This window comes from Enhydra lutris, unplaced genomic scaffold, assembly GCF_002288905.1.
Source record: "Enhydra lutris kenyoni isolate GAN:26980312 unplaced genomic scaffold, ASM228890v2 scaffoldscaffold38, whole genome shotgun sequence".
Lineage (NCBI taxonomy): Eukaryota > Metazoa > Chordata > Mammalia > Carnivora > Mustelidae > Enhydra > Enhydra lutris.
The window spans coordinates 6112-31741 of NW_019154122.1; the positions used below are offsets into that span (position 1 = coordinate 6112).

At 53.1% G+C, this 25630-nt stretch overlaps 1 protein-coding gene across 1 annotated transcript; it reads right to left on the reverse strand.

The window, feature by feature from the left end:
- LOC111154759 (zinc finger DHHC-type containing 18) lies at window positions 1-25419 on the reverse strand. Its single transcript, XM_022514652.1, is given in 9 exon segments — window positions 1-1948; window positions 2810-2922; window positions 4375-4477; window positions 4998-5046; window positions 5168-5305; window positions 6723-6872; window positions 20569-20729; window positions 25105-25368; window positions 25370-25419. Coding segments are annotated over 9 exon segments (1146 nt in total). The 3' UTR covers window positions 1-1830.
- Window positions 25420-25630: the final 211 nt, after the last annotated feature.

Consider the following 25630-nt stretch of genomic DNA (forward strand, 5'->3'; position numbering starts at 1 on the left):
TCAACTCTTAAAAACAAAAATTTTATTACAAGCAGGAACAAAGAATACTGGCTTAAATAAAAGGCACGTGGGAGTCCCCTCCTCTAGCCAGCTCCCTCCCCACTGTAGCCTGGCCCAGGGTCCTGACACTAGGGGACCAGAGGGGACCCTCTGGGGTTGCCATTTCTCAGCTGCCTGTGACCCATTAGCCTTTGCAGCAAGGAAGGGCAAGACGCGAGGACTTCCTCATCGGTTTCCAAGGGCTTCGGGCCACCTGAAGGGCCAAGGAGGGGGTGGGACAATTTCCTATCTATTTCGACAAAAAGCTATAATTTCCAGCAGAGAAGAGACGTCCTTTGAGCTTCTGACCCAGATTTAGGCCAAACTTCACTTGCCTCTTAGACCACCCTGCTCTTTCCTCCCTTTTCTCTGGATGGGGTCCTCCAGTTGGCAGAGACTCCCTGTCTTCTGGCCACTGGCACTAGGTCCCATACTCAGAGCCCAGAGGAGGGAGTGTGGCTTATAGAACGGCAGCCGCTCCCCATAGCCATTACCCCATCCACCACGCCCAGCCTCAGCCTGTCTGGGCAGGTCCCAGGCTTCCTAATGTCCGAAGAGGAAGCAAAGACAGGAGGAAGGGGGCTGAGTTTCCTGAGTTTCGGGGGGAACCCAGGGGGCTCCTGTGATCAAGGCACGGGATCCCTGTGGCCTCCGGCTCAGGCGGCTCCTGCTGCTGCTGGCTGACACTGGAGGGGGATGGTGGGGAGAGGGGCAGCCTAGGGGATGTAGGGAAGTGGGAGCCAGCCACATTCGTACAAGAGCACATGCGAACACACACACACTCACACTCACACATTCACAGCCAGAAGTTCTCTTATAAATTTATTAAAACCAACTTGCCTTCTGATAATCCTTAACCTGGCACTACACAGATAGCAACGTGGCTGACTTTTTTCTTCTTCCGTTTAAAAAATGCTACGTAGAAAAGAGGTCTATAAAATTGTGCAAAATACCCAGCATTAATAAACCCATTTCAAGTATTGCCAGCATGAATACAACTGCCCAGCCCAAGAACTGACTTGGGAGAGAGATAGGGGGCCAGACTGGGATCTCTTAGAGAAACCCGCCATGGGTAGTGAGAGGTCAAGGCCCCCAGTTCCTAGCGTGCGGCCCAGGACCATGCAGGAGCTGAGGTTTTGGGTACCTGGCTGGCTGGTGTCGCTTCCTCTGACACAGGCTGTAGCCCACCTGCCCCCACCTCTGCCCTTTCTATCTGTACCCCCAGTTCTATCCTATTGGCCAACTCCATACAGAAAACAAGAACAAAAATAGAAGAAAGAACAATGATCATCACAGAAGGAATGAAGGAGCCCACACACCACAGCAGCCCACAGAGGAGGCATCTTCTATAGTCTGCTGTCCAGAGCAGAATGCTCCTGGGTCCCGCTTCACCCCCAGGCCCCGGGCTGAGCAGAGCCCAGCAGCGCCCCCACCTGGGAGGTATCGCACTCAGTCGGCTCCCTCACTCACTAGAGGCTTGCTCTGGCACAGCCAGAGACTTGGCAACATCCCCTCGCAGCCTCAGGGTCCCTGGCCTCTCTCTCCTGTCACTCCTGCCACTAATCAGCTGGGGGGCATCTCGGGCCCAAGGCTGTGGGAACTTGGGTTTGGGGAGCAGAGGGTACAGCCATGGAAGTGTGGGGAAAGCCACGCAGGGTGGGAAATAAATACGAGAGTCTTTGGCAGCTCTGCTTCCCTTGGGTGGAATGGGGAGGGTCCCGGCAGGTGTGGAGGGCGGCAGGTGAGTGCGGAGGGGTGGACAGGCCAGCAGGTGGCGAGTATGAGCCCAGGTCAGGGGTGGCCTCCTACCATGCTGGCGTCGGGCTTGGCTCCACAGGCTGGCTCATCGCTCCTGATGGGCGAGGGCAACACGGTGTCGGGCTCCACAAATCCCCTTCGGTCAATCAGGCTTCCAAAACACAAGAGGGGACACGTGAGGGCCCCTGCCCAATACCAGTGATCCAGGCTGGGGGCTGAGTGGTAGAGTCCATTTCCCAGCCAAGGAAAGATCCAGTCCTACAAAGCCTGAGAAAGGGGAGCTGATCTCCAGTTGAGGGTTCAAGACCCTTTCCTTCCAGAAAGGCCCTCTCTGCACTCTGGACACCTGGTTTTGGCCACTGGATTTATACACTCTTCATTCCAAGCGGCCCATTTTGCCATCTGGCTGCCACAGAGCCAGGCTGCGGTGAAGGGGAAGAGCAGGATCAAAGAGTGAGATGCCCACTGTTACTGGCCCTGCCATCGCAAGCATGATAGGAGAAGCGGAGGGGGGGGGGCTCGGGTGATCAGTGTGTGAAGTCTCCATCCGCAGGAGCCACTGCAACTTAACTCCTGTTCTGGCACTCTGGTGCCCCCTGGTGTGAAGACAGAGGGGCACTGCCCAGTGGGCTTGAGCCACCAGGGCTCTTCCTGCCAGGAGGGACCATGGAGGCCATCAGCACCAGAAGGGAGGGGTTGCTCAAGGTGGCCAAAACATTTGTCGTGGTGATCCCTGGCGAATAAGATAACCAGGATATCTAATATTCTTCTTCTTAATATTTTACACTTAATTTTTTTTCTACAATGAGCATATGTGATTAACAATCACATAGAATTCTTTTATGTGACAAACGCCTTGAGTGCACTCTGCAGGGGATGGTGGACAGAGGGTTTCTGTGGTGTGAGGAGAGGTCTGCTGCTTCCAGAACCTCTTTGAGAGCTGTGAACTCACAGGGCTGCCCCGCACTGGCCAGGCCAGGCCCTGCGACCTCTCTCTGGCACCCTGGCTTACCTGGGAGGTAGGGGGCCGCAGAGCACAGCACAGCAGTTGGTGATAATACTTTTATGGCTGTAGGGATTGACGGAGGCCTCACCGCCCCTCTTGCTGGACCACGAGCCTTTGATCTGCCAGCAGGAAGGAGGTCTGAGTCAGGTACCTCCTTTTGCTTCCATTTGCTTTCCATTTCCTAGAGGCTGGGAAAAACTGGTGAATTCTGAAGCCAGCTCTGGATAGATTACTGGAGGGAATGTGCCTTTAACCCGGGCTGTTCAGTGAGTGTGGGGGACTGCTGGATGTGGGGGGGCCCTGGCAGAGAGGAAGAAGCCCTAATCAGAACAGAAAACACAGCCCAGCCAGAGAAGTCTCCAAAGGCAACCTTCTGGGTGCAGCCTCTCTTCTCTGGCCAGCCACCCACGAGTGAAGGTCGTGCAAGGGGCCAGGGCTCAGGCTGACCTGCCCGCGAACACTGGCCCTGCTGCCGACACACTGATGACCCTGGGCAGGCCACTTCTCTGGATCTCAGTCCTCATTTGAAAAGTAGGGAACTCAGATACCATCAGTGGAGCATTCGATGAAATCCTGCCCGTCTCTAGATTCGCGAAGCCAGCTATCAAAGGCCCCGGGGAGTTTAGCAAGGAAGGACACCTGCTTGGCTTTAACCCAGAGTTTTCCAAACTTATTTGTCCATCACACATCTTTCCACTTAACCCCTAGGAACATGCCGAAGATCTAGAGACTGCCTTGGGAGATGCTGGCTGAGGTCATTTCTGCTTGGTACCAGTCACCCAGCACACGATCCCCCAACAGGAGTGCTCAGTTTTGTTTCCCGGAATGAGAGGCTGAGGAGAAAAAATGTACTTTCTGTTGGTCACAGGCCTCTGAGCAGTATGTGATGGCGGCCTGGGCACAGATGCTCTCGTTTGCTTTCTTACTGTTTGCGAGACCAGGAAGGGGACGTCAGGGCCAGCCCAGGGCTAGGCATACAAGGGGTGCTCAAACAATGCTTGCTGGTGGAGATCTGCAAGACAGCCTCATGGTCCTGTCCTCACTGTCCCCCTCAATAAGGGAGCCCCACAGATACCTTGACAACCGTCACAGCTCTTCTGGCTCTAAGGGCAGTGTGGTGGGGGCACAGCAAAGCCCAGCCTTGGCTTCCGGCCATGACCCTGGCTGTGTCCCTTTCCAGCTGTGTGACCTTGGAGCAAGTCACTCAGCCATCAAACGGGAGAAAAGCATCCCTTTTCTTTCTGCCTCAGAGTTGGCAAAAGGAACCCAAAAGAACTCTGGAAACGGTCACACACTGGCCAGTGTAATGGCTTACAGGGCAGCACTGCCTCTGGGTTAGCGAGAAAGCCCGTGCCAAGGGCCCGAGGCACGTGGGGGCCTTAGAAGCCTGCATTGGGTCTCCCAGGGCCAAGCCATGGGCACTGGAAGGCAACATCTGGCGGCCTTCCGTCTCCACCCGTGTGACCCCAGTAGCCCGAGAGTCAGGGGCACTGTGGCCGCCACAGGCCCCCTCACCCTGCCTCCTTCCCAGGACCCTGCCCAGGCATGGGGGTGGCTTCAGCCCTACTCACGTCTTCGTTAGTTGTCAGGTTGGAGGCGACGAGGTAAGTATGAAACCCTGAGAGGCCCAGGATGGACCAGATGGAGAAGAAGCAGATCACCAACTCCAGCACAGTGAGCAGGGTGGTCAAGGACCCACATGGGGACAGAGCTGGGAGCCTCCCTTGAGCCTGGGAGCTGGCCACACCCCACCTTTCTCCCCTATCCTTCCATGAGCTATTTCCTTAGAAAGAAAGGGAGTTTGTAACCTTCCTGTCCACTCACCACTTCTCAGCAGGATCACCTCCTGGTCCCTATGGAGGGCTTGGGAGCCCCTTTAAGGGCAGAATGGGTGATGGATAGCAGAGGGAAATGAGGATTCCAGGCACCAAGAAACCCACACAGGACACAGTCCAGGGAGCTTGGTGTCTTAAGGGAAGATAGGGACTGTGGCTCCTGAGAGTTCTCGGCCACCCCAGCCCCCTGATCAGGCCACTGAGGATCAGTTCTAGCCTGGGTGGGAGCAGAAGCAGCTGGGACAGCGGATTATTCTTGAGGACAAGCTCTGGCTCTACACCATTCCCCTCTGTTTCCAGGAGGTGTGGGGACCCACCCCAGTGAGGGGGCCTTGTTCCCACCAGCTGACAAAGGATATCTTGCTGGTGTCTCCTTCAGAGTGGAGAGGAAGTTGCTTCCCTGAGAGCCTGGGGAAGAAAAAAACAGGACAGGGCACAGCTCAGAGAGATGGTGACCGCAGCCCCTTGACTTGGCCGAGCTTGCTGGCCCGCCCCTCCCTTCTCCCTCCCACTCCCAGCCCCCACTCACGCAGCGTCAGGTGGGTGACCACACAGGCGAAGATGAAGGCCGTCAGGAATGAGAGGGAGAGAATAAACGCATAGAAGAAGCGGTAGTTCCGTCTCCCCACACAGTTGCCCACCCAGGGACAGTGATGGTCAAACCGTTCTGGAAAAGGGCCAGGGGAGATGGGTTAGTGTGCCTGGCCCGCAACCGACACAGGTGCTTAGAGGCCGCCCGCCACAGCTGGGGTTTTCCTCCTCCCGACTCTCTCTGCAACAGCCCACTCACAGGTCCTTGGACGCCCCCCACTTCTGGACCTTTCTGCACAGGTTCCTAGTGCCTCACATTCTTGGTCTCTTCACCTGGTTAAGCTGCATGTCTCATACCATGGATATCATGTCTCAGCTACAAAGCCACTTCCTTACGAAAGCCTCCTCTGATCCCAGACGGGGGAGGGCTCTGTTATCCGCCCCGTGACTTATTTTTTGCAGCTCTTAGCCCGTGTGTTTTCATACTTATTTATAATAAGTGGCCTGCCCAAGGACCCCTGCTCGACTGTAGACTCCATGAGGGGGCCTGTTTTGGCCTCACACTGAGCTGATCCTCAGGGTCCAGCAGTGCCTGGTACAAAGATCCACAAAAAAGTACTTGTTGCCTGGCCTATGACCCTGGCCACATGGACCAATGATCCCCATTCCTTGTTCTAGAACTAGAGGCCCAGGGAGGGGCCGGCCTACTCTGTCACTTGTGGCAGGCTGGCATGAGAGGCTCAAGCAGAGGGCTGAGCTCACGCCAGCTCACTATGTCCCCAGGGCAGGGGATCACGCCCAGACTGGTAAGGAAAGTCCTCTGTGAGAATATGAATGACAAGCCCACTGCAGGCCTCACACCAGGGCCAGCACTCTTCACAGGGGGCGGGTGGGGCGGATTCTCGGGGATGAGTAACGCTCACTGAGTCACCCCCTCCCCGCCTACTGTCATGGGTGTTCCCTGCTGTTCCGTCACTTGGGGAGTGCTGAGCTAATGTGAGGAGCTCACTGCCTAGGGACTGTGCAGAGTCACCATGGCTCAGCTTGCCTGGGTCCTCCTGCATAGCATTTCCCTTATGACAGCCTCCCAGGGGCACACCTTCAGTCCTTGTCAGGGCCGCTGGGCCTCTGACGGGCACAGAGACCAGACAAAACAGCCTCTGGTTCCCCAGCAACAACTGCAGTGGTGGGTCAGGAGTTTCCAATCCTGGCTCAGCCTCTCCACCTTATCAGCTTGAACTCTGTTCCCAGATTCTTGTCCCTCCCAGACCCTGGGAATCAGATCAAAGTCATATGGAATCGCTGGCCCTAGGCCACGGGATAGCAAACCACTCTCTTTCTGGCAGAATCTGGGGGATTCCAGGAATCTACCAATCCTGGGCCGAAGCCAAGATACCACTGGTCACACTCTGCGCCTCTCCCTACAGCCCCTCCTTAGTCAGGGCAAATCTGGGTGCACCAGACTTCCTGCCCACCTCTGGATGATTCAGACAGAGCCCCACCCCCGTGAGCGACTCCCCTGTCTCCAGGGCTCCCTGCTGCCTCCCACTTACCCACACAGTTGTCACAGACACTGCAGTGTGAGGTCCGGGGTGGCCGAAACATCTTGCAGGTGAAGCAATACTTCAACTTGACCATCTGCCCGTTGATCATCACCTCCCGGGTCCGAGGTGGTGGCCGGTACGTGGAACTGCCTGTGTTATCTGAGGATGGGAGGAGAGGAAGATGGGGGATGTTCAAGCCCGGAGCCAGAAGCGCCAGCTCGGGGGGGTGGGTAACCCGCTGTTGCCTCGCAGGGACAAGAGAAGCCTTAGGGAAACCACTTCCTGGGAACAAGCCACTGGGATAAAATGCGGGCCCAAGGCAGGGACAGATACTAAGATCCACAACCACCTGCCGAAAGCAGCTGTGTGCCAAGCCCCGTGCTAAAGCTTTACACACTGGCTCTCACAGCGCTGGCTTTACACGACTTTGAGAAGGAGCCCTGGGAAGACTTAGAGATATTAGAAATTTGGGAACTATTAATTTTCCTAGCTGTCATAAAGGAATTGTGGCCATGTGGGAGGCTGTCTCTAGATTTTGAAGATACATGTTGAAGTATTTATGGATAAAGTGTCTATAATGTCTATGATTTACTATGAAATGGCTTAATAAGAATCATAAGTACAGGGGCACCTGGCTGGCTCAGTCAGAAGGGCATGTGACTCTTGATCTCAGGACTGTGAGTTCTAGCCCCATGGCAGGTATAGAGATTACTTAAAAATCTTAAAAAAAAAAAATCTTTAAAAAAATTAAAGAAAAAATAATTCTTAAGTATATATGATACAAATAAGAGACACTAAGAACAACTATTGAATCTAGATGGTGAACATGCAGAAATTCATTGTATTTCCCACTTTTCTGTATGTTTGAAATTTTTCATAATAAAAATTTTAAGAGGTAATGAAATGCAGAAATATATTGTATTCATGGGTTAAAAAACTCAGCATTAGAAAAGGATTTATTCTCCCTAAATCAACCTGTACATTTACATAATGCCAGTCAAAAATCCCAGTATGTTTTTTGGGGTGGAGGGGAATGAAACTGACAAATTCAATCTAAAATTTATACAGAAATGCAAAGAACAAAGAATAGCCAAGGCATTCCTGAAGGGAAAAGCTAAAGGACCTACATGACTAGATATCAAGACTAATGATACGGGGCGCCTGGGTGGCTCAGTGGGTTAAAGCCTCTGCCTTCAGCTCAGGTCATGATCCCAGGGTCCTGGGAACAAGTCCCACATGGGGCTCTCTGCTCAGCAGGGAGCCTACTTCCTCCTCTCTCTCTGCCTGACTCTCTGCCTACTTGTGATCTCTGTCAAATAAATAAATAAAATTAAAAAAAAAAAAAAAGAATGATAAAGCACTAGTACTGAAGAAGGGCCTGGTTTGGGTGCAAGGGTGGAAATGCTGACCAGGGCGCCTGGGTGGCTCAGTGGGTTAAAGCCTCTGCCTTCAGCTCAGATCATGATCCCAGGGTCCTGACTGGGATTGAGCCCCGCATTGAGCCCCGCATCAGACTCTGCTCAGCGGGGAGCCTGCTTCCTCCTCTCTCTCTCTCTGCCTGCCTCTCTGCCTACTTGTGATCTCTGTCAAATAAATAAATAAAATCTAAAAAAAAAAAAAGAAATGCTGATCAACAAAACAGAAAAGAGAATCCAGAAACAGACCTGACATGTAAATGATCAAGGGGTTCATGTCAACACCACAGTCACAGTGACATGAAGGAAGATGGTTTTCTCCCAACAAACAGGGCTAAGTCCACTGTGTATACACAGATGGGGAAAAATGTTTCTGTACCCCCATTTCCCACCAAATGCAAATTCAATTTCAGACTGTCATTCCAAATGCAAAAGTTCTGGATTAAAAATAATAAGAGGGACGCCTGGGTGGCTCAGTTGGTTAAGCGGCTGCCTTCGGCTCGGGTCATGATCCCAGCGTCCTGGGATCGAGTCCCACATCCGGCTCCTTGCTCATCAGGGAGCCTGCTTCTCCCTCTGCCTCTGCCTGCCATTCTGTCTGCCTGTGCTTGCTCTCTCTCCCTCTCTCTCTCTGACAAATAAATAAATAAAATCTTTAAAAAAAAAAATAATAATAAGAGAACAACTTCATGACTCTGGAGTAGACAAAGATTTCTGAAACTAAGGAGCAAATCATAAAAGAGCGATTTGATATAATTGCACTACGTCAAAATTAAGATCTTGTGTTTGGGGCACCTGGCTGGCTCAATTGGTGGAGAGTACAATACTTGATCTCGGGGTTGTGAATTCAAGCCCTGTGTTGGGTGTAGAGATTACATTAAAAAAAAAAGAACTTCTCTACAGGATGCCTGGGTGGCTCAATCTGTTAAGTGTCTGCCTTCAGTTCAGGTCATGATCCCAGGGCCCTGGGAGCGAGTCCCACATCGGGCTCCTTGCAGGGAGCCCGCTTGTGTGCACACACTCTCTCTCTCTGACAAATAAATAAAATCTTAAAAAAAAAAAAAAAAAAAAAGAACTTCCATTCATCTTAAAGAAGATTTGATTAAAAGAATGAAAAAGTGACCTTCAGAGCAGAATCATATTTACAATATGCTTATCTGACCATGGACAAAGGATTTGTAACCAGAATATAAAAGAATTCCTATAAGTCAGTAAGAAAGAGCTCAGAATACTCAATTCAAATGTGCACAAAAGATTCAAACAGGCATTTCATAAAAGAAGCTATCCAATGGCTAAGAAGCATTTGAAAAGGTGTTCATGCTCATTAGTCATCAGAGACATGCAAATAAAAACCATCATATGTTTTTTATACACATGTACCAGAATGTCTACAATGAAAGAAAAACATTTAAAAATCAAGTATTGGCAAAAATGTAAAGCAACTAGAAATCTCATATAACCACTTCGGAAACCTATTTGGCACCAACCGCTGAAATTCAACATAGGCACCCCCAGCAAGTCCACTCTGAGGTATCTCCCCAACAGGAAATGTGCATGTTTTTTTTTTAAAAGAAATTTGTAAGTACACTCTATGCCCAACATGTGGCTCAAACTCACAGCCTCGAGATCAAGAATCGCGTGCCCTGAGCCAGCCAGGCACCCTGAAATGTGCATGATTTGATGTGCCCCGGAAGATGTACAGGGATGTTCACAGCAACACTCCTATAACAGCCAAAACCTGGACCTGCCCAGAGGCCCATCAATAGTGGAACAGATTAACAAAATGTAGTATATTCACACAACAGAGTTCTAGACAGCAAAGAATGAACGATCGTCAACCACACAGAGAATACTTACGTATCTCATAAATGTTGTGTAAAGTGAAGAAACCACATACGTAAGAACACAAAATATTCAAAAACAACTGAAAGTAATCTACAGTGGTAGAAGTCAGAATCACGGTCACTCCTGGAGGGGCGATACTGAACAGAAAGAGGGACAAGGGGGCTTGTGGGACGCCACTCATACAGTGTTTCTTGATCTGGGTGCCGATTACATGGGTGTGTTCCGTTTGTGAACATTCAACAGAACACTTGGGATTTGTACACGTCTTGTAAGCCCATTACACTTTAGGGAAAACGTATCAAAAAGAAAGGTTTAAGTAACTTGTCTGAGGTCACAAAGCTCAGATGCTGGCGAGCAGGAATCCGAACCTTGCTCCGCCATAGGCAAAAGCCCACAATTCTACCCACTGAGCCTCTTGGTCCCCCAGGCCTCAAAGGACCAAAGTCCTCAAAGCAGTGGCTCCTTCCTGGACAGAATTTTGAGAGTCCGTGAGGCTGCCCGTGATCCCGAGCCCTTAGCAACGCTCCCAGCTGCTGCTTCCACCAGATTCACTCCCCAGATGGTACCTCCAGTTTGGCCACGTGCCTCCAACGCTAACTTACGCGCGGGGGCCTACCAGGTGCCAGGCACTATTCCAGGCGCTTGGCACGCATCAGTGAAGCAAACGGATTTGGGTCTCACTTTCCAGTTACCAGACTCTTGCTAGGCTGCTTGCCATCCCCCCAACCACCAAGTGTCTAAAATGGAGCTAAACACCCGAACATTTCTTCTTTAAAACCGGCAGCAGGGTAAAGGGCAGGGGGTGTGAGGATGGTGGACACACTCTGAAAGCTGGTTTTGCTTCTCCTTGGTTATGTGACATGCTGAAGTCAAAGGAATGTCTCTGAGCCTCGGTTTTCTCACCTGTAAAGTGGAAGCAACAGGTAGAATGGAGCGTGCATCCTGGCCTCACCTCTTACTGGCTGCGTTTCTCCTAACGATATCATTTGCTAGATGTCTGACTGGGCCAATCATTTACTCTCTCTGTGCCTGTTTCTTTGATCACTGAAATGGGGGTAATAATAGTACCCCCAGGGCGCCTGGGTGGCTCAGTGGGTTAAAACCTCTGCCTTCGGCTCAGGTCATGATCCCAGGGTCCTGGGATCGAGCCCCACATCGGGCTCTTTGCTCAGCAGGGAGCCTGCTTCCCCCTCTCTCTCTGCCTGCCTCTCTGCCTACTTGTGATCTCTCTCTGTCAAATAAGTAAATAAAATCTTAAAAAAAAATAGTACCCTCATCATAGGGTTGTTGTGAGGGTTAAATTCGTTAATATACAGGAAGTAGCACAAAGCAAAGACTCATGAAGTGGACAGAATTACGAAGAGAAAGGAAGGAAGACGCAGCGCTTCACTGAGTGCCTACTATGTGCTTAGCACGGTGCATAGTGTCTCCTTGAGCACTGAGAATGTCCCAGGAGCTAAGGCTATCATTACCCCCTCCAGGATACAGTTAAGGAGACCTTTCAGTGAGGCGAAGTGCATACTTGAGGCCACTCCCAGCTAGGAAGTTGGAAGAACCAGGATGTGAACCCAAGTTTCCAAAACTTGGGTTGGAGGTCTTTTTGTACATTTTTTTTTTTAAGATTTTTATTTATTTATTTGTTAGAGAGAGAACACAAGCAGGCAGAGTGGCAGGCAGAGGCAGAGAGAAAAGCAGGCTCCCTGCTGGACAAGGAGCCCAACGTGGGACTAGATCCCAGGACCCCAGGATCATGACCTGAGCCGAAGGCAGCAGCTCAACCGACTGAGCCACCCAGGCGTTCCCTTTTTGTACATTTTTTAAAAAGATTTTATTTATTTATTTGACACAGAGATCACAAGTAGGCAGAGGCAGGCAGAGAGAGAGGGGGAAGCTGGCTCCCCGCTGAGCAGAGAGCCTGATGCAGGGCTGATCCCAGGACGCTGGGATCATGACCTGAGCCGAAGGCAGAGGCTTTAACCCACTGAGCCACCCAGGTGCCCCTTTTTTGTACATTTTTAAAGTGTCACATTAAGTGTTATATAATCCTGCCTGGTTCCTTATTTCTGCATGAGCCAAGAGCTGGAAAGAACCTCAAAGAACATATAACACAGTTCCTCGCACAGAGTGGACACTTGATAATGTCCCTTCACTGCCTGCCTCTCTTCTAACCCCTTCAGTTCACAAATGAGAAAAGAGGACCAGAGAGGTTAGTGAAGTTGCCCAAGGTCACAGAGCCAGTGAGGGGCAGAGACAGGGAAACTGTTCGGAGACCCTTTGCACACCGTTCCTTCTCCCTTACCCCTTCCTGGCCAGTCGCTAGGTCTCGTCAAGATCTTCCTTCACAGTCTTTCACTCTCCTCCCAGTGCCCAAACCGAGGCCAGGCCCCTATCACCAAACAGCTTCCCCAGAAGGCTCCCTGCTTCTAGCCCCTCTGCCTTCAACCCCCCCTGCACACACCACATTTCTCTAAATTACCCCTTTTGGGTTACAAGCCTTCAATGGCCTCCCACAGAAAGGACAACTTCCTGTCGTGACACTACAGCCCTCCACAGTTGGGCTCGACCTCTGCTCCTGGTTTTTCTCCCACTGCTCTTCTCCCTGAGTCCCTGCAGCCTTGGCTTCCTACCCCTCTTCCAACCAATCCCTGGCCCCTGCCTGCTCCTTGTTCACCAGGACTCTCCTGGTCCCTGTCCAGTCTTCCAGCAGCTTCTCCGAGCACTGCTGCCATGGGGGCTCTTGTGCCTGGCACAGAGTGCCTGCACCCTGCGGGGCTGTGATTGGACAGCAGTGTGTGGTACTGTCTCACCACCTAGACAGCACACCCCCTGAGGGCAGGGATGGGGAATTCACTGGCCCTCCCGGGCCTGTGAACCATGAAGGAGCAGGCACAGAGGAGAGAATAGGCGCTCTGGACTTAGGCAGGCCTAGGGTTCAAATCCTGACCCTTCCATTCATGAGCTAGTGCCATGAGGGAAGTTTGAGGGAAGTTTCTGGACCTCTGTGAGCCTGTGGATGCATCTGAAAAAGCAGACAAGTAACTGCCTAGAAGGCTTACGGAAGGATCAGAAACAGTACCTGGAAAGGAACAGGCACTTGGTGAGTATTTACTAACAGCTGTCCTCAGAGGGGTCACAAGAGACGGGCTCCGGAGTCTGAAAAACTAGGTTTGGATCATGATTTTGCTACCCACTTGCTACCAAAGGAAGTCCCTTCACCTCCTGGAGCCTCGGTTTCCTCATCCATAAAATGGAGAGAAGACCATCTCTGTCTCACAGGGCCGTGATGAGTGCTCAGTGAGACGGCACAGGACAGCCCTGAGCCCAGCGCTAGAGTCACAGTCCTGCCACACAGTTCATGCAGGGACACTCGAGCATGCAGCATTCTCCAGCTCTTTCCAAAACTCTTGATGCTACTCCAGACCCAACCTGTAACCCTACCCCATGGGCCCCAGGTCCAACTCCCATCCCTGCCCACGGCTGGCTTCCAGGCTCAGACACAAGATCTGGAGCCGGACAGACACGTGGCCCAACCACAGTCAGTGACGTGAGGTGGGTCAAGAGGCTTCTCTGCGCCCTCAACTGCTAAAAAAGAAAACGGGACATCATCAAACTTGCCTCCTAGTGTTGTGAAGGAAGACGAAGCAAGAACTCAGCAAGGGAGCTTATTAGCAAAACATCTAGCACCGGGTCAAAGCTAAATGAACACGAGCCATTATTATTATCATTCTTTCTATGAAAAAACTTATATTCCAAACAACTTATTTACCAAACTTCAGAACCCAGCTCATCTGTGAGTGAAGGGCAGGCATAGACCCACCTGAAGAAAGAGGAGAAAATTTCCTGGAATCCTCACTGGGTTCCCACAGGCCCTCAGGCAGGGAGGGGACTCTGACCAGCATACTGTGGCCTCCTGAGCCAAGCTTCCTCCTCTTGAGAACTCCGAGAAAGAGGAAGTGAAGCTTTGCACACCCAACTTCCTTGGGCTGCTAATAGTGGGGGGCGGGGGAGAGAAAGTGTCCCCCTGGAGCAAGGGAGTCCCCAGATGCACTCACCAATTTGGGCTAAAGGAGGCTTTGCAGGGATGCCACTGTGGAGACAGGCCCCCACCTGGGAAGAAGGCAAGCCACTGTCCCACTGTTTATTCTCAGGCCAGACCATGCGGACCCAGGACATGGGTCTCATCACCACCTGGCCTCCACCCCAGACCCCGCCTCTGCCTCAGACCCCGCCTCCACGCACTCCTGCCCCCAGCCAGGACCCGTCCCCTTGCTCTTGACCACAGGGCTCAGCCTCTTAAATTTCCATAGAGAAAAGCAATTTTCAAAGTACACTGATATGCCCAGATGCTCTGGGCTGGGCAAGGGGGTCTGTACCCACATGTTACAGATGAGGAAACGGACTGCGCTTTAGTATGTATTAGGTGGGGCTGGAATTAGAATCCTTGTCCTCCAGGGGCGCCTGGGTGGCTCAGAGGGTTAAAGCCTCTGCCTTCGGCTCAGGTCATGATCCCAGGGTCCTGGGATTGAGGCCCGCATCAGGCTCTCTGCTCTGCGGGGAGCCTGCTTCCTCCTCTCTCTCTCTGCCTGCCTCTGCCTACTTGTGATCTCTGTCAAATAATAAAGTCTTAAAAAAAAAAAAAAAGAATCCTTGTCCTCCAAACATTCTCTCAAACACTACCAAGTACTATGTCACGATAGTATACAAGGCCTGGGTGGCAGGTGAGGGGAGAAGAGGCAAATACATGCAGATAAGTCAAATATGGTTCCTTTAAAAAAATTTTTAAGGGGCTCCTGGCTGGCTCAGTCAGTACAACACGCAACTCTTGATCTCAGGGTTTTAAGTGTGAGCCCCACATTGGGTGTAGAGAGATTACTTCAAATCAAATCAAATTAAGTCAAATTTGGGGGCTCCTGGGTGGCTCAGTCGGTTGAGCATCTGACTCTTGATCTCAGCTTGGGTTTGTTTGTTTTTTTTTTAAAGATTTTATTTTTTTATTTACTTATTTGACAGAGACTCATTGAGACAGGGAACACAAGCAAGGGGACTGGGAGACGGAGAAGCAAGCATCCTATCAAGCAGGGAGCCCGATGCAGGGCTCAACCCCAGGACCCTGGGATCATGACCTGAGCGGAAGGCAGACGCTTAACAGCTGAGCCACCCAGGTGCCCTACAAGCTCAGGTCTTAATCTCAAGGTTATGAGTTCAAGCCCTGCTTTGAGCTCCATGGCACAGAGCCCATTAAAACAAAAAAACAAAAGACAGAGAACAACAAAAACCTTGAAAAATAAATTTATAAAAAAATGAAATTTAAACATAAATTTAAAATAAAAATTAGGAGAAAATGGGTGGGGGAGGTATGTTTGGCCGGCTGTCAGTAGAGTATCTGGCTCTTGATCTCAGGGTTATGAGTTCAAGCCCCAGGTTGGGCCTCGTGCTTCCTTTAAACTAGACAAAAAAACCACCTTTGCTTTGTTCATCCAGTCTAGAGAATATTTGTTGAAGAAAAGAAGGAAGAATGGTGAGAGATGGTATCTCTGCCAGAAAGGAATCTAAGATCTTCTCCAAGGCTTTCTGCCTTGGGCTTTGTCCCAAGAAGTAAAAAGGCCCTTTCACGCCAGCAAGGCCTTCCTGCTGCCTTGCAGGTGGGACTCGAAAGCCCCTGGGGATGTGGTCAGGAGGGGCAAGGCTCCTCCTCACTGAACACCTGTGAGAAGCCAATGACTCGCTCCGAAAGTTTCCCCCTCACCCAGGGGCATGCAATGGGTCTCCCCACCCCAACCGCAGCCAGTGGAGGGGGCTAGGCCAGCATTCTGCAGAGCCTGATGGCTGGCTCTGTGACGGAAGCCCCGGGGCTGGCAGGGACCCCGGCAGCTGGCATGAGCTACTGAGCAGACTTTAGCGAAGGAAGGTTGGGATTGCCACCTGCTTTGCTGGGTCCTGACAATTGGCATTCCATTGCCCCCACCTGTGTAAGAAACACATGCAGGGTTGTGGTCCCCCCAGCTTCTTGGTCAGCTACAGTGCCCAGGCCGTGGGTCCCTGTAACCTCCGCCTGACCGTTTCTGTTCACTCCAGAGGTTTACGGAACGCCCACCACCTACCTACCGCTGAGGGACAGGCTGGAGGACACAAGGAGAGCTTGGCCGGAGGGCAGAGGGAGCGGGTAAAGTGAGTAATTACAGAGTTGGCGTGAGAGGCCCAGTTGAGTCAAGTCCGGTAACTCTGGGGCCGGTCTGATCTCATTGTGAAACCTGACCTGGCCACTTGCTGGCTTGTGACTTTGAGGAAGCTGCCTAGCCTCTCTGAGCCTCAGTTCCTCACTGGGTAATAACCCTATCAGACTTGGGAGATAGTGATGCGAATGAGAGATGAAAAGCTCGTGGATTAATGGTATTACTGGTGTCTATACTGGATACCAGGGGTGGGGACAGGAGGCGGTATTCAAGGAAGCAACAAAAGGGGAGGCCCAAATAGGCCGGATCAGGAGGAATGACCCGGCGGGCTCACCGGGGAGAGAGGGCAGGGGGGCTGCGTGAACACAGGCACAGACTGCGCCAGCCTGGCTGGGGGGTCCTGGGGTCAGGGGCAGGTAGACTGAGGTTGGCCTTGAGCCTGGGGCTCGTTTCCCAGAAGGTGGAAGATGATCTGTTTCCTGGCCACAGCACACGTAACACTGATTCACGTGAACAGAAAGTTATTCCCTTTTCAATTTTCTTTCAAGCCCGTGACTCCATCAAGGGGAAAACTATTGACTTCTACTACCTCAGAGCTGTGATCAGGCCTTACTTCTGCAGGCAACTGTAACCACCAAGAATTTTGTAACATTGTTATGTTTGGTTTTTATGATTATGTTCTATTCGGAGTAAGAGGCTCTCTGTTTACAAGGGTGATATAAATTTTCCTTGTTAAGATACATTTAAACACAAGTCCCTTAAAGGAAAATACTGAGGAAATGAAGGTACAAGATGAGAGGCAAAAAGGGCAAAAATCATAAAGGCTGGACCCAAATGCCCAAAGTTCAGGAAATGCTGCTGAGGCCACAAGGGAGTCACCCAAATTCTAAGCCAGGGAGGGCTAGAGCCAAATCTGGGTCTTGGAGAGACAACTGTGATTGCAGGGAGAAGCCAGGTGCTGGGGCCTGGTCGGCAGAGCCAGTCCAGCAAGCAAACGAGGCAGGTCTGCCCTACGGCAGTGGGTTTCAGAAGGACCTGAGGGAGAAACTTTGGCACAGATGGGTTGCCTCTGTGACCTGCTGGGTGATGGCGGAGGGAGAGGCAGCCTTTATGCATGTTCTGTGAGCTGTAAACGTGTCTAGGTCAGTGTCTGTTACTCCAATTTGGAGTAACGTCTCCCTTCAGACTGGGAACCTCTTGTGGGCAATGTTAGCTTACCTCTTTTCCAACTTTCCAGAGCACCTGGACTCTGTATGGCCCTGTAGGGTGACCCAGCTGCATGGCTCGCCAGCTGACAAGTCAAGATCTCAGACCAGGGTGACCAACAGCCCTGGTCTGCCTATGACTGAGGGGTTTCCCAGGACACAAGGCTGGGAGGAGCTGGTCAGCACACCTCAGTCTTTGCAGGGTGGCAGCCTTGCGCTAGAGCCTGTTGGGCTGGCGTTGCTGGAGTATGGGGCCAAAGTGAGAAGCCCACAATTTGCATGGGCCCCGGTAATCCTCAGTTCACATTTGCATGAACAGCACCATCCGCCTCAGAGCTGGTCCCCAACCTTCTCAAAAAGGCTTAGTGACCTTAGTCCTCTTTGAGAAAATATATTTCATCCTGATTAGACACCTCCTGCCCGCCCCCCTCAAATCTGGCTCCTGTTTAAGTTTCAGAGTTCAAAGGTCTCAAAGATGTCACTTTCCAGGCTTGGCAGCTGTTCTCAAAGGAAAGTCTCCAACCCTGACATTTAGGGCCCCACGTGACTATTTCCACTCCATTCCCCAACCAGAACTTCTCTAATTCTCTGAAGTGTTCCTCCTGTTCCAGCCAACAGGGCCTTCTCGGGGTTCCATGCCTGTCCCTGCTCCTGCCTGCTCTGCCTTCTCCTCCTCTGGTCTGTCTGCCTGGAGGGCTCCCTTCACATATATTCCCATGCCTGAATTCCACCCAAACTTTAAGCTTTGACTCATGGCGTCTCTCCGTGAAGCCTCTCGGTATCCTCCAGGCGGAAGATACTCCTGGTTTCTCCGATCCTCTTCCAAAGCCTAATCTCACCTGGGGCAGCTGGTCACAACTGCAGGCGTGGTCACACCTTGGGGACACTGGCAGGTGGTCATACATCACTTTGGACAGAGCTAGCCTAGAAACCACCAGAAGGCAGGGTCCACACCAGATTTGTTTTCGGCCTCCCACCTCCTCCCCCTGTGCTCAGGAGTCAGCATATAGAATTAACACATACATGATTAAAGCCATAATGCCTAATTGGGAGAAGTTCCAACTATCTCTCCATCAGTCACCTGGGGACTCAAGGAGGGCCTCTACAGAGGCTCATCCATTTAGCCAACATCCCTGGACCCTCCAAGCGGCCGACTAGGTGAACAAGACCCGGGAGAGGCTGCTGGGCCTACCCAACAACTTTGTAACAATCACCATGCAAGGTGGCAGGGCCAAGAAAAGAAGGACAAGGAGCTCTAGGAATGTGTCACGTAAGGTCTGGCCCATCTGAGGTCATGAAAGCGTCTCAGAGTACAGAATACCTGGGTTGAGACATAAGAATGAAGACAGCGTGGCCCCCAAAGACTGGAGATGTGTCCCTGAGGCCATCTCAGAAAAGAAAGCAAGGGGTTTGGGAGTCAAGGCACACAGTCCGTCTCCGTGCGTCCACTCCCTGGTCGTGTGCCGGCGTGCCTCAGTTTCTGCATCAGCACAGCGGGGCTGCTGGGAGGATTTGTGGGGATAATGGATGGGAAGCACTCGGTACAGGGTCAAGCGCTCCCCACACATGGGGATTACAGCTGTCATTATCACCCACACTGCTCACAGCAGGCCAGAGCATTCCAGGTGGCCAGATATCCAAGCTCAGGCTGAGCCGGAGCATAATCCTGCCCCAGGATGAGCCCCGACCTGGAGGGAGGAGAAACGGGCTGCTGCTGGGCAGCAGGGCCTCCCCTGCTGTCAGGTGGACTGCTCAGGTCAGACTGGCGGATTCGGAAGGAGCAGAGTTAGGTCTCGGCAGCCAAGTGGTAAGGAGCCTAGGGGTAAAAGGGGGGGAGGAAGCTGGTGCAGGTGGAGGAAGACAGCGGCGACCCAGGGTGTGGCCAAGGACAGGCCTAGACAGAGGAATGAGAGGAAGAACAAAGAGCAAGAGAACCTCCTTCCCCTTCCTGCCCACCCTCCCGAGTTGCTCTAGGGAACCAGCAGAACAACTTCCAGGGATGGATGCCTTGGACTCTTGACATCTATAGGCTACCGGGTCTCTTCAAGGCCAGTTAGATGCTTAAAAGCCTGTCTGGAAGCCACCCTGTTAGGGGAAGGAACTGACCGCAGACCGGAAACCCCTGAGGTGCGTAAACAGCCACGTCACTTCTCCCCAGGAAGGAGCTGGGGTGCAGCAAGCCAAGACGAAAGTCCTGGCCCCAGCACCCAGCCTCCCAGGGGGACTCACACGGGTCTGGGAGGAATCGAGGGCTGTCTGGGTGCCTGGGAGCATGGGTTCTCTCTAGGACACCGGCCCTCCTGTTGTTCCTTAAACACATCAGCTTGTCCACTGCTCCAGGCTTCATTTTCACTGTTTCCGGACTGCGTATTACTGGCTCCCATCACACCATTCAGGGCTCCTCTCAAGTACCACCTCCTCCTAGAAGCTTTCCCAGATCGCCTACTCTAAATGAGCCCACTCCCTACACCAGATACCTCCAGATACCCACGCAGCTCAGTCCCTCATCTTTTCAAATCTTGTTCAGAAGTCACCTCCTTCACAGAGCCTTCCCTGATCATATTTAAAACCATATACCTTCCCCCCAGCTCTCATCCTTCCTCCCTGCTTTTCTCTTTGACATCCTAGATGTTTAACTGTTAACTGTCCTTCTCCTGCTGGAACGTCAGCTCCAAGAGGGCAGGGGATTACTGTCCTCTATTTGCTCACTGCCGTATCATCAGCATCTGGAAGAGGGCCTGGCACGTAACTGGGGTTCAACCGATGTCTGCTGAGAGAATGATTAAGTACACAAATGTTTAAGGGCAGAGATTCTGGTCAGACTGCATGAGATCTCATCCCAGCTCCTCCACCTACTGGGTGATCTTGGGCCGCCTACTTGACTCCTGTGAGACTCAGTGTAATAGTAGAAAGAGACTAACAACAGTCCTTGTCTCATGGGATCACTGAGGGATTCAATAAGATCATGCATGTAGACAGGTGGAGAGCCCGCCCGGCCCCCCTGAGCACCCAGCACTAAGCTGGAGGCCACCGCAGCCTGCACTTGCCAGCGTCTCTTGCTTAGTTGCTCACTGGTTTAGCACGGGTTTCCACTCTGGGGTCAGCTCCAGCCTCCCTTACTGACTACCATGCCCTCAGTCTCTGGCAAGGTGCGGGAAGAGAAACTCAGGCCTCCTCTCAATCAAGGAGTGAGGAGCTGGGAGAGTCGGAGGCTCACCGATCTGTTTCTCCAGGGCGGCTGCCTCACAGACGGTGGCCCGGGGCAGGATCCCAGGGTCGGTGAAACTTGTCTGCAGCAGGCAGCTCATGACGAAGAAGAAGAGGATGGCGGCGATGATGGGGATGGCAAGGGTCAGCTGGCGGGCCAGGAAGGGACAGCTAGAGAGAGAGAGGGAGAGAGAGATGAGCAGATACCCAGAGGGCTCCGTGGGGCACAGGGTTACAGCACCTGGCAAGGTGTCGGCATCCCAGAAACACCATCTCTCTGCAAAGAGCCATCCCGGAAGATGACATCTCCCGCACCACGTCTGTGTAGAGAGCCATCCAGGAAGAAAGACAGCTCCTAGGCCAGTGCCTAGAGCAGACATCACTAATTGATCCTTGCACTTTCCCTATGAGCCTCATGATCTTCTGAGCAGACATGAGCAATAGATCCCAGCACTTTTTTTTTTTTTTTTTTTTTAATTGAACTAAGAGAAGGGATCTAGATCCCAGCACCCTTAACCCCTGCACTTAGCTGCAGTCTCGGAATCCTTCTAAACACAAAGCTTCAGGCAGCCACTACCAACTCGCTTGAGTTGACCATCCATGACAATGTTCACTCACTCACTCACTCCACAAATATTTAGCGAGGTCCTCCATATGCCAGGCAACACCTTCCCCAAACAGCAGTGAGCAAGAGCATTGTTCCCCACCCCCCATGAGGCTCCGGGCTCCTGGGGAAAAGAGACCTGTGAACGGAGAGGAGCCACACAGGACCGTGTGTGCTAACATGGGGAAAAGGAAAACAGCTCAACAGTCAGGAAAGCCTGGCTGAAGGAGCTCATGCCTAAGCTAAAATCTGAGGAATGGGAAGGGTCAGTGAGGGGAAGGGGGTTAGGATGAAGAGCGTGGTCCAGGCACTGCCACTGTCCTCCAAGGGCTGGCATCCCAGGTCAGCGTGTTCAGGTCCCCGAGCCTAGCTGGTTTGGAGAAGAGCCCGTGCACGAGCTGACTTTGAGGCCTGCCCACACGATTAACCGCTGTCCTCTGCTGTCCTCCCTCCCAAAGCAAGAGTGGCACCTGACGGGGTGAGGGCCTGCTACTCGGGAAATGACAGGCTGCTGGGAGGCCAGATTCAGCCAAGGAGCTGGCACAGCTGCGGAAAGCAGATGTGTGGACATCTGCACGCTCTTTCCAGAACCTCCACTGCCAGAGGCTCTAGCCTCCAGAGAGGCCCTTCCCTTGAAGAGCAGAGACTGCCAAGATCAAGAATTCCAATGACGCGGCACCTGGGTGGCTCAGTGGGTTAAAGCCTCTGCCTTCCGCTCAGGTCATGATCCCAGGGTTCTGGGATCGAGCCCCGTATCGGGCTCTCTGCTCAGCAGGGAGCCTGCCTCCCCCTCTCTCTCTGCCTATCTCTCTGTCTACCTGTGATCTCTATCTGTCAAATAAATAAATAAAATCTTTAAAAAAAAAAAACATGAAAGGCTTTAAAAAAAAGGACTCCAATGGCACCACACATTCTGCTCCAAACACCTGAGTGGTCCTTGGGTCTGAGCCTCAAACAAAGCTGGGCCCTCTGTGTCACCCACATCACAATCGACCAGTTTATAGAAAGCCAGGCTCTTTAGGGGATAGAGACTTACAGTCTGAGACTTGTAGAACCCTCAGAAACACCAAGTCCTGGCTCCCTGATTTTACAGAGGAGGACTCTGAGGCCTACAGCCACATCCAAGGTTATCTAGCCAGCCAACAACAGGACTGGGGCCTCCGGGCCCTCAGCAAATACTCTGCATTCATTCAACAAGTATTTCCTCTACTGAGTGTCTACTACACACCAGGTCTGTTCCTGGCACTGAAGACACAACAGTGAGGAGAAAGAAGTCCTGCTGTGGTGAAGAGACAGGCAACAAACTGGCAGAAAGTATATATGTAGTATATTCAGATGGTGGCATGTGCTTCCAGAGAATCAGCAGTCTGGGAAGAGGGATAGGAGGGAGGGGAGTAGTTTGTTATGTTACAGGGACAGTCAGGGAAGGAGGGAAGAGAAGTGAGGGAATGAGCCACTGACACTATCTAAAGAAAGCCTATTCCAATCAGTGCAAAGGCCCTGAGGCAGGAATGTGCAAGGAGGCCAATGTGCCTGGAGGAGGATGGGGGGAGGGCAGGGAAGTGGGAGGAGAGGGACAGAGAGGAAGCCCATTATCAGGGCTCTGGCTCTTATTCGGGAGCCAGAGAGAATTCCAGGAGGTGACTAGGATCTGACTTAGAATTAAAGGGGCGCTTTGGCCTCCGTGTGGTGTGGGAAGTGCGGCAGAAGGCAGGCATCCTGCTGTCAGCCCTGTGCAATAATCTACCAAATCAAACAATGAAGCAAAACCATTCTCAGCAAGAAAAGACCATCTCCCTTTCCCCCGGAGCAATGCAAGAATGTGGGCTTGCTCACATTGTTCCCTTGTGCCAGGTCTCTACCGAGGTTTCACTCCAGTTCAGACCCAGGGGTGCTCTCAGCCCAAACCCAAACCCTTCTGCCAACTCCACCAGCCCAAGTGAGGAAGAGCAGAGACAAGGCGAGAAGATTCACAAGCCCTCCCCAAACCCAGAAGTCCTCCGTTCTCCCTTCTCTGGGGGACAAATCTGTCACCAGCCAAGATACCCATGCAGCCCAGAGAAGATCCCGTTTCTAAACTGACTGAACCCCACACTGCAGGGTCACAGGGGTCAACTTCTTCCTGCCCAGGCTGCAGCCCCAGGAATACTGGAAAAGGAACTCTCAAAACACTCATGCGGGTCAGCCCAGTGAGATGGATCCGAAACTCAGCTCAGGGAACATGCTGGAGGCTGGGGCTCCCCAGGGCTTCCGCTTGCTGTATTATCCTGGAACTTGTTATCCACCCTGACTCACAAAGCAAGGGGGAAAGGGAGAAGCTAATTCATACAAAGTTCTCACCGTGCTTCAAGGGGAAACCCAAGGTTGCAGATACATGATCTGGCAGCTGGAAAGGGTCTCTGGGGGTGATGTCTTGTGGTAGTCTTAGTGTGGCCACAGGCCCTTAGGAAGTGCTTTATGTTGAAGACAACAGCTAACAGCAGCAGCCAGCATGAAGTGCTTGTTCCTGGTCAAAAGCTTACACACATAACCTTGTGCCATACTCATGACGACCTATTATCAACCCCATTTTATAGATGAGGCCACTGGGGCTCATGAGGTGGAAGGACTGCCCCGAGGTCACGCAGTCTGCAGATGGGGTGTGGTGGGGCTGGGACTGGAACTGGAACTAGGCCCACTGGCTCCAGAGATGGAGCTGTTCATCACACTGCAGCTAAGGAAGACCACAAAAGATGGAGAGAACAAGGAAGGGAAGTGTGAGTGTGTGTTCAAAGACTCACACAGCAGACGGCTCAAGCTACAGACCAAGTTTCCCAAGCTGGAAAACTTCCAACACAAAAATGTGACCCTGGAGAATGACAAGCATCCCCTCCTCCAACCAGAAAATGGAGATACTGTGTGGGCCAATCCTGGGTCACTGGGGATCAAAAGCCCCCACGGGGGCATATAAGACCTGTTACACCAAAGCACTCTGGACTCTGGAGAAGTAACAAGGCCCTGCAGCTGTTCCTGCTGTGGGACAGACTGGGGGTATGCTCCAGAATGTTTGAGAAGGCAAAGAAAACCAGGAGGTCAGAGGTGGGGGTGGCAGGGGCTTGGCAGAGTCGGAGGGAAGGCTGGGAAGGGCTGGGGATGCTAAGGAAGGTGCTGGAGAGGGGAGGGAGGCCTGAGAGGCCCAGAGCTGTTTGGGAAGATTGCCTGAGGGCCTAGAGGGAAAAAGACTGAGGGGAAAGGGAAGGGGAAAGGTGTGAGCATAGAGAGATAACAGGGGACCACAGACAGCGCCCGAAGGCAGCTAGATTTGTGATGGGGAATATAAAGCCAAAGGACACGGAAGAAATTCAGAAGTTGTCTGGAAGGGCCAGAAAGCAAAGCCATCTGGAGGGGTCGGAAAGAAGGGGTGCACAAGAGATGGTCCAAAGGAGAGGTGAGGGAGAGGTGAGGGCAAGGAGGTCCAGGAGGCCTGAGCCAGGCTCTGAGAGGGCACAGAGGATGGGGCTGTGGAGGGATATGGGAGGGTGGTGCTCCCGGCAGAGGCTGGCAAAGGCAGGGTGCCAGGAAAAGGCAGGGAAGGATGGGGGGGCGGCCAGAGGCTGGGGCATCCAGATGGGCGAGGGAAGATGGAGAGGTGTGGGGGTAGGTGGAGAGGGCCCAGGAGGGCAGAGGAGAGACAGATATGCAAAGGGACTGGGAAGGCCTGGGGGTAGATCCTGAGCGGAGGGCGCAGGCCCCGGAGGAGCTGGGAGGGGAAGGTGGCTGGCAGGTGCAGGGAAGGGTGGAGCCCCCGGGGATGTGGGAGAGGGACGGGGGCCCAGCGGGGGCTTAGAGGGGCTGGCGTGCCCACGCAAGAGCTGGGCAGGAGGGGTGCACGGCAGGGCGCTGAAGGGGACCGGAGGGGTCGGGGCTTCCGAAGGGGCGGGGCCGAGGCGCCGCCGGACTCACTCGAAGACGAAGAAGAGGACCGTGGTGGTGAGGATGAGCAGCAGCGTGAGCGCGAAGACGCCGCCGTGGCCGGCCAGCATGAGGCGGCCGCCGCAGTAGAAGCGGTTGCGGCCCGGGAACACCTCCCACTTGCGCCGCGGGCGGCGGCCGATGCTCCCGCTGCCGCTGCCACTGCTGCTCCAGCGCGGCGCGGCGGCGGGCGGCTGGGGCCCGGGGCCCGGGCCGGGGGGCGCGGCGGGGCCGGGGCGGCGCGCCCCAGGAGAGGGGCGGCGGGGCGGCCCCGGGGCTGATCTGCTGGTACTCGCAGTCCTTCATGCGGCCGGCCGCGGGCCTCGCCTCGGAGCCCCGCGGGCCGGCCGGGCCGCACCAGGACCGGAGCCGAGCGGAGGAGGCGGTGGCGGTGGCGGTGGCGGTGGCGGCGCGGTGGCGGTGGCGGCGCGGCGGCGCGGCGGCGGCGCGGCGGCGCGGCGGCGGCGGCGGCGGCGCGCGCGGCGCTCCCTCGCTGGGGGCGGTCCCGCCGCCACCG